At 47.0% G+C, this 14,681-nt stretch overlaps 1 protein-coding gene across 1 annotated transcript in view; it reads left to right on the top strand.

Annotated features, from left to right (window-relative positions):
- The window catches only part of inpp5d (inositol polyphosphate-5-phosphatase D), a 221,667-nt gene that overhangs the window by 99,313 nt on the left and 107,673 nt on the right, over positions 1–14,681 (top strand). Inside the window, exons 7-12 of the mRNA XM_070882224.1 lie at positions 1,429–1,509; positions 3,537–3,614; positions 3,904–4,027; positions 6,105–6,211; positions 9,492–9,594; positions 13,538–13,734. Of these exons, the coding sequence (XP_070738325.1) occupies positions 1,429–1,509; positions 3,537–3,614; positions 3,904–4,027; positions 6,105–6,211; positions 9,492–9,594; positions 13,538–13,734 (690 nt within the window). The remainder of the gene's footprint in view (positions 1–1,428; positions 1,510–3,536; positions 3,615–3,903; positions 4,028–6,104; positions 6,212–9,491; positions 9,595–13,537; positions 13,735–14,681) is intronic.

Below are 14,681 nucleotides of genomic sequence, written 5' to 3'. Positions count from 1 at the left end.
ACCTATTTTCTATGTTTCTATGTTTCTATGTCCCCTACCACAACTACATTCCCTTTCCCATCCCCCCATTTGAATGGCCTCCTGCACCATGATGCCATAGTCAGTTTGCTCATCCATCCTGCAGGCTTTTCCCTCATCCACACAGGCAGCAAAAGTCTCACACCTGTTGGATAAGGACAAATGCCCAGGCTCCTCCAACACTGTACCTGGGGTCCCCTTATCTGTCTCAGTTGCAGTCACACCCCCCTGTCCCTGACCACTAACCAGACCTGTACCACTGCCTAACCTAGGGGTGTAACTGCCTCCTGGATCAAAGTGTCCAGGTAACTCTCTCTCTCTCTGATGCCGTGCAATATCTGTACCTCAGACTCCAGCTCAACAGCTCTGAGCTGAAGTTCCTCAAGATGCAGGCACTTACTGCAAACGTGGTTGCTGGGGATGACAATGCTCTCCACAAACTCCCACATGCTGCAGTTGTGGCACACTACCTGCACTGCCATCTCTATATGACCTTGTTCTATTTAATTACATTTAATTAAATTTGTATTTAAATAACATTGTTTACAGTTTAGTTTCTTTACTACTTACTTGATCTATTTACTTAAGTTATGGGCAATGAAATTAACTACCTACCTGTAACACAAAGCACTACAAGCCCTCTTCGAATTCCAACTCTTTCCAAATTCACAAATAAAACACTTTGTTTAAGTGCACACCATTTAAGACACTCTGCCTTATCTCTCCATTCACTGGCAGTTATTGCTCTGTTTACTGGAGGTTAGTTTATATTTTAGGTGTCATCCGCGGCTCAGTAGATAGCATTCTTGCCTCTGTGTCAGAAGGTTGTGGGCTCAAGCTCAACTCTAGAGACTTGAGCACATAATCAAAATTGTACTTCAGTGCAGTTCTGAGGGATTGTGCACTGTCGGAAGTGCCGTCTTTTGGATGAGACATTAAACCAAAGCCCCGTCTGCTCTCTAAGGTGGACGTGAAAGATCCCACGGCACTATTTGAAGAAGAAATGGGAGATTATCTCTCCGTTGACTGGGGTTATCTCTCCATTCACTGGGATTATCTTTCCATTCACTGGGATTATCTTTCCATTCACTGGGATTATCTTCATTCACTGGGATTATCTCTCCATTCACTGGGATTATCTCTCCATGCACTAGGACTATCTCTCCATTCACTGGGGTTATCTCTCCAGTCACTGGGATTATCTCTCTATTCACTGGGCTTCTCGGCCTGCATTCACTTTGGGTTACTTCCCTTTTGACTCGGATTATCTCTCCACGTGTTTCACGTTCACTCGTCCCACAAATCAGATGAAAATCCAACAGGAAGTTGCTATTTAATGAACATATTTTTCCACGTGGTGAGAGGAGAGGCAATGATGAATAATTCATTCTTAGTTGTGGTTGTTTGTAGATTGCTTCTGAAGCTGGTGTCAGAAGGTTGCTTTCAACAGCTGGAGAACTGAACAGAATGCTCGCATCCATGGACAACCAGGTATTAATATACTCACGGAATAGCATCAGAATTAACGTGGGACAGTGACCTCATGCACTGAGTTACATCAACGTCCTCTGATCCAGTCCTGCCCAGGGTTACTCATTATTAGTGACTGTCACTCTTTTTGGTTTAAAAATGTGGATTATTCTGAATGTGTATCTTAAAGTCAGTTCTGTGGCTCCTTCGTCTACTGACCACAAAGGTCTTAAATCCCATCCCTGGAGCTACCTGGCCTCAGATGGGCTGATGGTAGGTGAGCTCCAGTTCTAAACATGGTGTTGCCGTAGCGTGTGGGCCTTGGCCTATCGCCAGGTTCTCAGAAGTGAAACTATTCATTATGGTTCCACATAAAGTGAAAACTATCATTCATTCATAGGCGGTCCCTCCAATGAGGATGACTTGCTTCCACATGGGTTCACAGATGTTTCAATGAAGGACCCAATATTCCAGTCCTGAACTCCAATTGAAGGGGTGGAAGATGCCTGTGCGTGGATTTTTTTGATGTGTGGTGACCGTTGCACATCAGCCACCACACAGGCTTGACAGAGCTAGGCCTTTATCCAGTGGCAAGGGTTAACCAGGACGACTGGAGACCTGCTCTGCTGCACGGAGCTAGTGTGCACACATATTTAATTATTTAAATAATGACTCAATATTCCATACCTTGTGCAGTGACCCAGGGAAACATCACACGTGCTGGCCCGAGGATCACTGGGTTCAGATAGTCACTTGCTATACATACAGAAAATACACCATCCACTACAACACTGAGCCACTCAAACCAGGAGCACTCCAAGATCATTCTTGGAATCTGCTGACTTAGCGAAGGCAGCATCTGGGGTGTTACAATTGGCCACTCTGTCTCTGGGCTAGTAAAGGCTCAACCAGACATAAGACATAAGAACGTAAGAAATAGCAGCAGGAGTAGGCCATTTGGCCCCTCGAGCCTGCTCCGCCATTCAATAAGATCATGGCTGATCTGATCTTGGCCTCAACTCCACTTTCCTGCCCACTCCCCATAACCCTTGACTCCCCTATCGTTCAAAAATCTGTCTATCTCCACCTTAAATATATTCAATGACCCAGCCTTCAACTCTCTGGGGTAGAGAATTCCAAAGACTCACGACCCTCAGAGAAGAAATTCTTTCTCATCTCCATTTTAAATGTGCGCCCCCTTATTTTGAAACTATGCCCCTAGCTCTAGATTCCCCTACGAGGGGCAACATCCTCTCTGCATCTACCCTGTCAAGCCCCCTCAGTATCTTATACATTCCAATAAGATCACCTCTCATTCTTCTAAACTCCCAATGAGTACAGGCCCAACCTGCTCAACCTTTTTCATAAGACAACTCCTTCATCTCAGGAATCAACCTAGATGGACTGTCACTTCTGATTACCACTGAGTGACTTCTGCTGGAAAAATTTGCCTGTGTGGGCATCAGGTGAGAAGCTGCCTGTAATGTGCCACCAGTTTTTTCCAGTCACTCTCAGGGCATCGCTGGCAAGGCCAGCATTTATTGCCTAGAACTGAGTGGTTTGCTAAGCCATTTCCGAGGCCAGTTAAGAGACTGGAGTCACATATAATACAGACCGGGTAATGCAGGTTTCCTTCCCTAAAAGACATGAGTGAACCAGTTGAGTTTTTACAAAAATCCAACAGCTTCATGGTCACAAACTTTTTATTTCCAAATTTTTAAAACGGATTTCAAATTCTCAAACAGTCATGGTGGGATTTGAGCTCATATTCTCTGGGTTATTAGCCCAATGTCTGGATTACTCGTCCAATAACACAACCACTAAACAACCCTACCCTAGTTGTCAGAGGCCCCACCACTACACATTGCCTCGGCTCAACAATGAAGAATCACCACTTGGGTGAAGTATCAGAGGGAGGACAACCCCTGTGGAACATGTAGCCAACAAGAGTCAGTACCTCAGGAGAGGAGAGAATTGGCAAGAGAAGAACTTATGGGAGCATGCTGATTAATTTCTGTCCCATTCTTTCACTAATTCACTTTGCGCAGGTGAAAGATTATAAGCCCGAGGCTTCAGACACAGACATTGAAGACCGGCACTCTGAAATCGCACCTGTAACTTTCGAGGTAGGCACTTTCTGCGAACCAGCGTTTTTTCAGTAACACTGACCAAATCAAAGTTTGTTGTTCAGAAATAGAAAGCTTGTGCAGAGAATCACGTCATATCCTCTCTAAGGTCATCTTTCAAAATGGTCCCCATCACCCCCTCCCTCGCCATCGACCCTTCTGTCCTGCAAACTACCAACCTCGTCTTCAAATATCAGGTAACTGGTCAGGGTTCAAGCAAAGGGAAGACGAGGAGCAGCTAAAGAGTTCAGATTTATGGCCGAGGATCACTTTTCATTTTATTTTTCAGGTGAAATTAGACAGTTTTGGAATTTTTCTGAAACTCCATTTGAAAGTGGACATAGAACATGGGAAACTGATCGTCAAGAAATCAAAGGACGGAACAGAGGACAAGTTTTACAGTCACAACAGAAGTAAGAATTATAATCAATGACATTTCACATCTATCTTCGCTCATTACATTACTGTCCTACCAGGCCTGCAACTCGCACCATTGCTTATTTCTATCTCCTCTGATGACGTTTCTCCAGCACATATGCAGTGCACCTGCCATCCACTGGGCTCAGAGATATAAATAATCCCACTTACCTTGTTGCAGTGCCAGTTTTGCTCCCACTTTTTCCACATGATCTCTGATCACACACGATGCCAGCAAAATCCGTCAGCATGCTTTTGCCATGACAGGAGCATCAACTCTCTCTCTCGCTCTCTCTCTCCACCCAATGATATCCCTCTGATATCATAAGAACATAACATAAGAACATAAGAAATAGGAGCAGGAGTAGGCCAACTGGCCCCTCAAGACTGCTCCGCCATTCAATAAGATCATGGCTGATCTGATCTTGGCCTCAGCTCCATTTCCCCGCCCTCTCCACATAACCCTTGACTCCCTTATTGTTCAAAAATCTGTCTATCTCCACCTTAAATATATTCAATGACCCAGCCTCTACAGCTCTCTGGGGCAGAGAATTCCAAAGATTCACGACCCTCTGAGAGAAGAAATTCCTCCTCATCCCCATTTTAAATGGGAGGCTCCTTATTCTGAAACTATGCCCCTAGTTCTAGATTCCCCCACTAGGAGAAACATCCTCTCTGCATCTACCCTGTCAAGCCCCCTCAGAATCTTATAAATCTCAATAAGATCACCTCTCAGTCTTCTAAACTCCAATGAGTATAGGCCCAACCTGCTCAACCTTTCATATATCCTTTCATATACGTCCCAGGATATCCTTATGGTTACTGGTGCCTCTGATTTGCTGCAGAGTATCTGTACAATTACTAACATCTATTGGCTGTCCCCGGAACCCTGTAATGCTACTCATGTTTCTGGGCTATTTTGGATGTCTGTATGGATATTGATGACACCTGGTTTCCCTGGTAAAAAAGAAAGAAAAAACGCTGCATTTATGTAGCGCCTTTCACGACTCCAGGACGGCAGAAAGTGCTTTACGGCCAATGAAGTAATTTTGAAGTGTAGTCACTGTTATAATGTAGCAACTGTGGCAGCCAATTTGCGCACAGCAAGATCCCACAAAGAGCGCTGTGATAATGACCAGATCATCTATTTTTAGGTGTGGGTTGAGGGATAAATGTTGGCTAGGACACCGAGGAGAACTCCACTGCTCTTCTTCGAAATAGGGCCATGGGTTCGTTTATGTCCACCTGAGAGAGCAGACAGGGCATCAGTTTAATGTCTCATCAAAAAGGCAGCACCTCCGGCTGTGCAGCACCCCCTCAGCACTGCACTGCAGTGCCAGCATAGATTGTGTGCTGAAGTCTCTGGAGTGGGACTTGAACCCCAAAACTTCTGACTCAAAGGTGAGGGTGCTACACACTGAGCTGCAATTGACACAGCTGGTACATCTGTGCAGTTATAGATGTCTGGTTTGCCCAATCATATCTATATGATACAATTGCAAAATACCGCAGATGCTGGAAATCTGAAATAAAAACTGAAAATGCTCAGCAGGTCAGGTGGCATCTGTGGAAAGAGCAACAGAGTTAACATTTCAGGTTGATGACCTTGAAAGATGCTGCCATAGTTATATGGTTACTGACTATTGGCTATCCTGAGTTTTTGTATGGTTACTGATGTCTTCTGTCTGTGTGGTTACTGATGCTCCTCAGCTATCTTGGGATTGCTATATAGTTACTAATGCCCCTTGGCTGTCACTAGGGTATCTGTATGGTTACTGATTCCTCTTGGCTCTTCCAAGTGTATTTGTATGGTTACTGAAGGCCCTTGGTTGTTTAGTTACTGATGTCCTGAGTTCTTGCTTCAACAACAGTCTGAAAGCAGGAACTATGCGCACATCTGATGGTGTGGCGCCAGGTTCTGCATAATGTACCAAAGAGAGCAGTCCGAGGCTATCTGGATTGGGTCTCGGCACTTGCTGGTACCAGAAATGCAAACACTCGAAGTGATTCACAAAGGAACTGATCAGAAGTGCAAGTGCACATGTCTTCTCTCACCGACACTGCTTGTCTCAGTTTTACAGTTAATCAAATCACAGAAGTTCCAGAACAAGTTGGTGATCATGATTGAGTCGGAGATGAAGAAGTCACAACGGAAGGAGTACGTCTTCACAGACTCCAAGGTTTGTCCTGAGCACCTCACCATCGAAGTGAAAAACCAACGATCCAATCACATCATTCCTTTCCTTTTCTAGTGGTGGTGATATTTTTTTGTGCTCATCAAGGAAAAGGATCTTTCTCTCCTCCTGCCCACTCTGAGCGTTTCCTGTCACTGAGACTCACTGCCTGCTCTCTTGACCCCATTGCCTCTGAATTGCTGACCTTCCTGATCCCCATGCCAGCTGATATAGGAAATGCTTCTCTCTCTCCGGGTATTGTCCCCCTCCCTTTCAAATCCTGGGTCATCACCCCCTGCTCAAAAAGTCCACACGTGACCTCTTTACCCCTGTAAACCACCGCCCCTATCTCCAATCTGTCTATCCTCTCCAAAGTCCCTGAAGGTGTTGTCACCTTTTAAATCTATTCCCATCTTTCACGCCACTCCATATTTGAATCTCTCTGATCCACCCCTGACACAGCACTGAAATGGCCCTAATCAAAGCTAAAAGTGCCACCCTATGTGACTGTGACAGTGGTAAACTATCTCTCCTTGTCCTTTGGGCCCTTGCTGCAGCCTTTGACATGGTCGACCACACCACCTTCCCCCAACGCCTCTCCTCCGGGTGTCCAGTTCAGTGGCACTACCTTTGCTTGTTACCACACTTACCTATTCGATCATAGTCAGAGCATCTCCAGCACTTTCTCCCCCCACAGCATTAACTTGGATTTCCCCAAGCATCTAACCCTGGCTCGTCTTCTTTCTAATCTACATGTCATACCTTGGTAACATCATCCATAGACATGAGATCAGCTTCCATATGTACGCTGACAATACCCAGCTCTACCTCTTCACCACCTGTTTTGATGCCCACACAGACTCGGTGTGGTCAGACTGTTTATCTGACACCCGCTCCTGGATGAACTGTTTCCTCCAGTTAAACATTGGGAAGACCGAAGCCATTGTCTTCGGCCCTTGCCACAAATTCCTTACCCTAGCCACTGCCTCCCTGGCCACTACTTCAGACTGAACCAGACCGTTCACAACCTTGGCGTTCTAGTTATACTCAAGCTGTGCTTCTGACACCAAATCCCCTCCACCACAAAGACCACCTATTCCACCTCTCTAACATCAGCCACTACCATCCCAGCTTCAGCCATGCTTTTGTCACCTCCAGACTCAACTATTCCAATGCTGTCATTGGCTGGCCCCTCTCCTCCCTCCATAAACATCAACTCATTCAAATCCCTGCTGCCCTCTCCCATCCCGTTCACTCATCACCCATGTGCTCACTGACCAACAATGGCTCCCAGTCCACCAACGCATCCAGTTTAAAATTCTCATCCTTGTGTTTAAAGCCCTTAATACTTTGCCCCTCCATATTTCTGTAACCTCCTACAGCCCTGCAAATCCTCCAGAGCCTTGTGTTCCTCTGACTCTCCTCTCGTGTATACCTCCTGCCTTCAACCTCACACTGGCGGTCGTGCTTTTGGTCATCCAGGCCTCACGCTCCAGAATTACTTTCTTAAATCCTTCTCCCTCTCCCCCTTCCTCTCCCCCTCCCTCTCCCCCTCCCCCTCCCCCTCCCCCCCTCCCTCTCCGCCATCCTCTCCCCCTCCCTCTCCCCCTCTCCCACCCTCTCCCCCTCCCTCTCCCCCTCCCTCTCACCCTCCTTCTCCCCCTCCCTCTCCCCCTCCCTCTCCACCTCCCTCTCCCCCTCCCCACCCTCTTCCCCTCCCTCTCCCCTTCCCTCCACCTCCCTCTGTCCCTCTCCCTCCATTTCCCCTTTCCTCTCCACCTCCCTCTCCCTCTCCCCCTTCCTCTCCCCCTCCCCCTCCCTTTCCCCTCCCTCTCCCCCTCCCCCTCCCTCTCCCCTTCCCTCTCTCTCTCCCACTCCCTCTCACTGTCCCCCACCCTCTCCGCCTACTTCTCCCCCTCCCTCTCCGCCTCCTTTTCCCTCACCCCCTTTAAGACCCTCCTTAAAATCCACCTCTTTGGCAAAGCTTTTGGTCATCCCATTTGAATACCTCCTTCTTTGGCTTAGTGTTCTTTTTTTGTCTGATTAAACCTCTATAAACATTTTTCCACATTTAAGGTGCACTTTGTTTTTGTCTTGTTGAGGGACACATTTTGGTAGGACATCCAGATGAGGTACAGCATGAATTGTATCTAGAGTAAAGCGCCCTCTATAACAGTATCACTGCCTCTCACTATCAGCGTCAATGATTATTTGAAAATTCACACTGCCCGTGTCAATGAAAGGATATTTTATAAACAGTATCACAGCCTCTCACTCTGTGTGTGAGTGAGGAGGTTTTGTTAGATACAGTGACCAGGACATTGACCTCCAGTTGGAATGTGTGCCCGGAGATGAAGGCCCGAGTCACTGGATATTGGTCCTTGGGGCTCATTTCATTATACCAGTGAGCTGCAGACGCCAATCAGGTGATCCAAAGCGGCTCGCCGGTCAGGGCCCTTGACAATTCAGAGCTGGCACAGTTAGATCCTCGGAGGGGTGGGCAGGAAAACGGGAATGGGAGGAGGAGGCGAACGGGGGTGGGGGAGGCAAAAGGGACAGGGAGGGGGAAGGTCATTGGGAATGGGGAGGTGAATGGGAGGGGGGAGGTGAATGGTAAGCGGGGGTAAATGAGAGGGGGGAGATAAATGAGAGGGGGGAGGTAAATGAGAAAGGGAGGTGAAGGGGAGGGGGGGTGAAGGGGAGGAGGGGAGGTGATGGGCGGGGGGGCAGGTGAAGGGGAGGGGGTGGTAAAGGGGAGGGGGATGGTGAAGAGGAGGGGAGGTGATTGGGAGGGGGGAGTTGAATGGGGGGAGGTGAATGAGAGGGAGGAGGTGAAGGGGAGGGGTGAGGTGAAGGGGAGGGGGGTGGTGAAGTGAAGGGGAGGGGGAGGTAATTGGGAAGGTGGAGGTGAATGCGAGGGGGGAGGGAGGTGAAGGGGAGGGACGAGATAAATGGGAGGGGGGTAGATGAATGGGAAGGGGAGGTGAATGGGGGGGAGGTGAACGGATGGGGGAGGTGAATTGGGGGGGGGGAGATGAATGTGGGAGGAGGGTGAACTGGCGCCGGCGAGAGGGACGGGGAGGGTAGAGGGTTCCGAGCGCTGGCCAACAGCAGCCTGCACTATTTCTGTGGAGTCAAGTATAAAGAAACAAATCTTTCCTTTGGCGGTCTCCAGTGGTCACTTTCAGGGCTGCAGTTTAGGCTGATGTAGGTCTGGAAAAACTGGGCAGGCCTCTGGTGCTGTTCCTATATATTGTTGTACTGACCTCTGTCTCTCTGTTACCAGAAGCGGGAAGGGTTCTGCCAGCTCTTGCAGCTGATGAAGAATAAACATTCGGATTTCCCGGAGCCAGACATGATCAACATCTTCATTGGAACCTGGAACATGGGTAAGGGCCGTTGGAGTAGGCTGACCAAACGTCCCTGTTTTCCGGGGACAGTCCCGGGATGAGGTACTGTGTCCCCGGGTGAACAATGTCCCTGGAAGAGTCCCTGGTTCAGAAAATTTGTTTCCATATAGAGTCTTTGGTTTTTTAAACGCGAATGTACAGAAGTCCTGGGGATGGGGGCAGGGTGGTGGGGGGCAGGATTCTCAGCCCATTCCTGCCCGATTTGAGCTCCAGAATGCATTCCAGAAGATGGCTGAATGGAGGCGACAATGGCGGCCCCGCATTCCCACAATGAAGTTCGTTGGAGACAGAGCCCCATCGATAGCTTGGGCCGCACTGCACTCTGGGGGATTGAGTTACCTGATCCTGTGTTTCGGCCAGTAGTGACTGGCCGGAGGGTGGAACATTTAAAATGTACGGGAGAAGCAGAGGGCGCAGTGAGAGCTGGTGGGTGAATGGATTTACTTTACCTCAGATTAGTATGGTGCATCGTGTTTCTTTTACTGAATAAGGCAAGCTCTAAATTCTCCCACCGTGAAGAGGTTTCTGAAACCTTCTGAGACAGAGGGTGTTTCATAGAAAATCTCAATCTGTTTGGAACAGATGTGAAATTAAGAAATTAAGAGTTAGGGTGTTCGGGGACCAGTATAGGTGGTACAGTAATCTTGCCAGAACACTCGCAAGATTCGCGATTCAGTGTAAAGTGAAAATGGAGTTGCCCCTATCTGTATTCCACTAGCAGAAGCAACAAAGTCGACATGCTGGTTTTCCTGAATTGCGTCCTGGCTACTTTACTGTGCTCCCACACAGTGTGTCCCTGGATTGGGTTTAGAAAATATGGTCAGCCTATATTGGAGACCAGCTGTATTGGAGAGCAGGAAGAGTTATTGGGTGTGCTGTTCACCTGGTCTGGGAACAGAACTGTAACAATCTCACATCTCACTAAAACGATGTAACACATTTTCCGCCATCTATTCTCCTGTGCAACACACATTCTACCTCCTGGTTATCCTGTGTAACACACTTCCAGCTCACTATTATCCTGTGTAACACACTCCCAGCTCACTATTATCCTGTGTAATGCACTCCCATCTCACTATTATCCTGTAACACACTCCCAGCTCACTATTATCCTGTGTAACACACTCCCAGCTGATTATTATCCTGTGCAACACATTCCCAGCTCACTATTATCCTGCAACACACCGCCAGCTCATTATTAGCCTGTAACACACTCCCAGCTCACTATTATCCTGCAACACACTTCAAGCTCACTATTATCCTGTAACACACTCCCAGCTCAATGTTATCCTGTAACACACTCCCAGCTCACAGGGTGGATAAAGGGGAACCAGTGGATGTGGTGTATTTGGACTTCCCGAAGGCATTTGACAAGGTGCCACATAAAAGGTTACTGCATAAGATAAAAGATCACGGGGCTGGGGGTAATATATTAGCATGGATAGAGGATTAGCTAACAAACAGAAAACAGAGAGTAGGGATAAATGGTTCATTCTCGGGTTGGCAATCCATAACCAGTGGGGTGCCGCAGGGATCAGTGCTGGGACCCCAACTATTTATAATCTATATTAATGACTTGGACGAAGGGGCTGAGTGGAATGTAGCCAAGTTTGCTGATGATACAAAGATGGGAGGAAAAACAATGTGTGAGGAGAACACAAAAAATCTGCAAAAGGACATAGACAGGCAAAAATTTGGCAGATGGAGTATAATGTTGGAAAGTGTGAGGTCATGCACTTTGGCAGGAAAAATCAAAGATCAAGTTATTATTTAAATGGAGAAAGATTGCAAAGTGCTGCAGTACAGAGGGACCTGGGAGTACTTGTGCATGAAACGCAAAAGGATAGTATGCAGGTACAGCAAGTGATCAGGAAGGCCAATGGAATCTTGGCCTTTATTGCAAAGGGGATGGAGTATAAAAGCAGGGAAGTCTTGATACAGTTGTACAGAGTATTGATGAGGTCACATCTGGAATACTGCGTGCAGTTTTGGTTTCCATATTTACAAAAGGATATACTTGCTGTGGAGGCAGTTCAGAGAAGGTTCACTAGGTTGATCCCAGGGATGAGTGGGTTGACTTATGAGGAAAGGTTGAGTAGGTTGGGCCTCTACTTATTGGAATTCAGAAGAATGAGAGGTGATCTTTTCGAAACGTATAAGATTATGAGGGGCTTGACAAGGTGGATGCAGAGAGGATGTTTCCACTGATAGGGGAGACTAGAATTAGGGGGCATAATCTTAGAATAAGGGGCCACCCATTTAAAACTGAGATGAGGAGAAATTTCTTCTCTCAGAGGGTTGTGGATCTGTAGAATTCGCTGCCTCAGAGAGCTGTGGAAGCCAGGACATTGAATAAATTTAAGACAGAAATAGACAATTTCTTAAATGATAAGGGGATAAGGGGTTATGGCGAGCGGGTGGGGAAGTGGAGCTGCGTCCATGATCAGATCAGCCATGATCTTACTAAATGGCGGAGCAGGCTCGAGGGGCCGTATGGCCTACTCCTGTGCTTATTTCTTATGTTCTTATGTTCTTATGTTCTTATTATCCTGTGTAACACACTACCAGCTCTCTATTATCCTGGCAAATGTTTGGGGGATGAGAGGGATATTAAAAGGTCACTGTCCTGGTCATTTAAGAATATTTATCAGCCTGTCTTTTTAAAATGGGCAATCCACCCGAAGCCATCAGAGAGATTGATATGACTGGCAGATACTTCCTGGATGGCAAGCTACAAGCCACTGCATAAAGGTTAATCGAGCAACCCTGCTGTGATTAGTGAAATTCAAATATTTATAATGCGTACCATTTATTTATCTTTTAATAAATCTGCGAGGCTGTTTATAACCAAATTCACGGTCTAATGAATTGTTTATTTTAATAACTTTCATAGTCAAGGAAAATCACATGGAGGAATGTGATATAACTAATAGCTATGGGTACGTTAATGTAGCGGTTATGTTACTGGACTAGTAATCCAGACAACGCGAGTTCAAATCCCACCGCGGCATTATTTTAAATCTGGAAATAAAAATCCGGTATTAGTAAAAGTAGCCATGAAATAAAATCCAGCTGCTTTGCTAATGTCCTGCCGACCTTACCTGGTCTATATGGGACTCCACTCCCACATCAGCTTGGTAGATTCACGTCTCCACTCCAAAAACTGCTACAAAGAATAGCACACGGACCTGGGCAGTACAAGAAGCCAGTTCACCATCACCTTCTCCAGGCAACTTGGGGTGGGCAATAAATGTCAGCCTGGCCAGCGATGCCCACATCCCGACAATCAATGCAGTAATAAGGGTTTCGCTCTTTGACCACTGGGCTCGCTAGCAATGACCTGGATGTCAGGCAGGGAAAGGCACAAACCGGGTCATAGTGATCGAGCATTTACCAACAGGAGTGGCCTGAGGCACTGAAACTCAGAAAACCCCCACAAAATGTGCACTCCTTTTCATCGGTCCCTGTGCTCGCTGCCCTACATTGGCTCCCGGTCCAACAGCACCTCCATTTTAAAATTTGCATCCTTGTGTTCAAATCCGTCCATAGCCTCACCCCCCTCCCTATCTCTCTATCTATGTAAGCCTCCTTCAGCCTTACAATCCTCTGAGAACTCTTCCTCTTGCACACCCCTGGATGTCCTTCGCTCCACTACTGGCCTTCAGCTGCCGAGGTCTTGAGCTCTGGAAATCCCTCCCTAAATCCCTGCACCCTCCGCGCCCCCCCCCCCCCCCGTTCCACCCCCACTCTCTCTACCTCACTCCTTAAAACCTACCCCTTCAACCAAGCTTTTGGTCACATGTCCGAATATCTCTTTACATGGCTCAGCGTCAAATTTTGTCTGATAATTGCTCCTGTGAAACACCTTGGAATGTGTTGCTATGTTAAAGGTGCTATATAAATGCAAGTTGTTGTTGCTTAGGGAATGCCTCAGCTCCAGTGGACATACAGTCATGGTTCCTCTCCCGAGGCCAGGGGAAAACCCGGGATGACACAGCCGCCGACATCCCACATGATATTTACGTTATTGGCACACAGGAAGATACGCAGGGAGAGAAGGAGTGGCTGGAGCTGATCAAATCCACACTGAAGGACATCACCTATATAAAGTTTAAGCACGTAAGTACATCGAAGTGTATGTAACTGCTATCCTCCTTGGTGAGGCGGACAGGGAGGTGGAGTGCCTTTTGGGTCGATGTAACTAAAAGATGACACGCGTGGTGCTGGAAGTTCATAACTGAGACAGACCCTCGGTGATGGATTTCCCATACAATCACATACAATCCCATCCATGAACCAGGCAGGATCACAGTGCTCTAGAGTAGTGGTAATGGTTTGCAAGCTCACTAATCTGGGTTGGGTTGGAAGGGGGTGCCCCGGAAACCAAATTTTAATTTGATTTTATATGTTTTAAAGTTTAATTTGTTTTATTGGCGGTTTTAGTGTCCCCCTCCCCTTTTATAGGGGGCACTTGTAATAATTTATGCTTTTCAAGTCCAAAAAACACAAAAAACCCACAAAAAAACAAAACAAAAATGTTTTAAAGGCAGTTGAAAAGTGTCTGGCGTGTTCCCCAGATTGGGGGGGCACTTGAAGTAATGTTTATTTTTTCTCCAATCAAAAGAGTGGAGGGGGGGTGCGGTAGACCTGTCGCTGAAGACTGGGTTTCTTCCCACTCAGCTCCAACTATCCATACAAACCAGAATGCTAATGGGCAAGTTGGTGTTCACTGTGGGAAAGCCCTTTTGAACCAACCTGTTGGAGGTGGAAGGCTAGTTCCTAACCCATTGTTCCAGCCGATGGAATAGATCTGCCATGCACCCAACATTGTCTGTGTTCATCTGATAAAGTGCCAGGGTGCAAGAACATGATTATTGAATCCAATATATCTTGGGCAATGCAGTGCATCTCCAAATCAATGCATGTCACCACATAATAGTAGGAATAGGCTCACCTGATCATTCTACACATCACTGACATACCTTTTCTGGCCCCATCACTGCGGACAAATGGTGAATGAAGACCAGCTGCCTCACCATGGAAACGGAGGAAATAACTGTTAAGTA

This window comes from Pristiophorus japonicus, chromosome 6 (genome assembly GCF_044704955.1).
Source record: "Pristiophorus japonicus isolate sPriJap1 chromosome 6, sPriJap1.hap1, whole genome shotgun sequence".
Lineage (NCBI taxonomy): Eukaryota > Metazoa > Chordata > Chondrichthyes > Pristiophoridae > Pristiophorus > Pristiophorus japonicus.
Note: the sequence above shows the minus strand (reverse complement) of the source record. Positions and strands in the feature narration are given on the sequence as shown.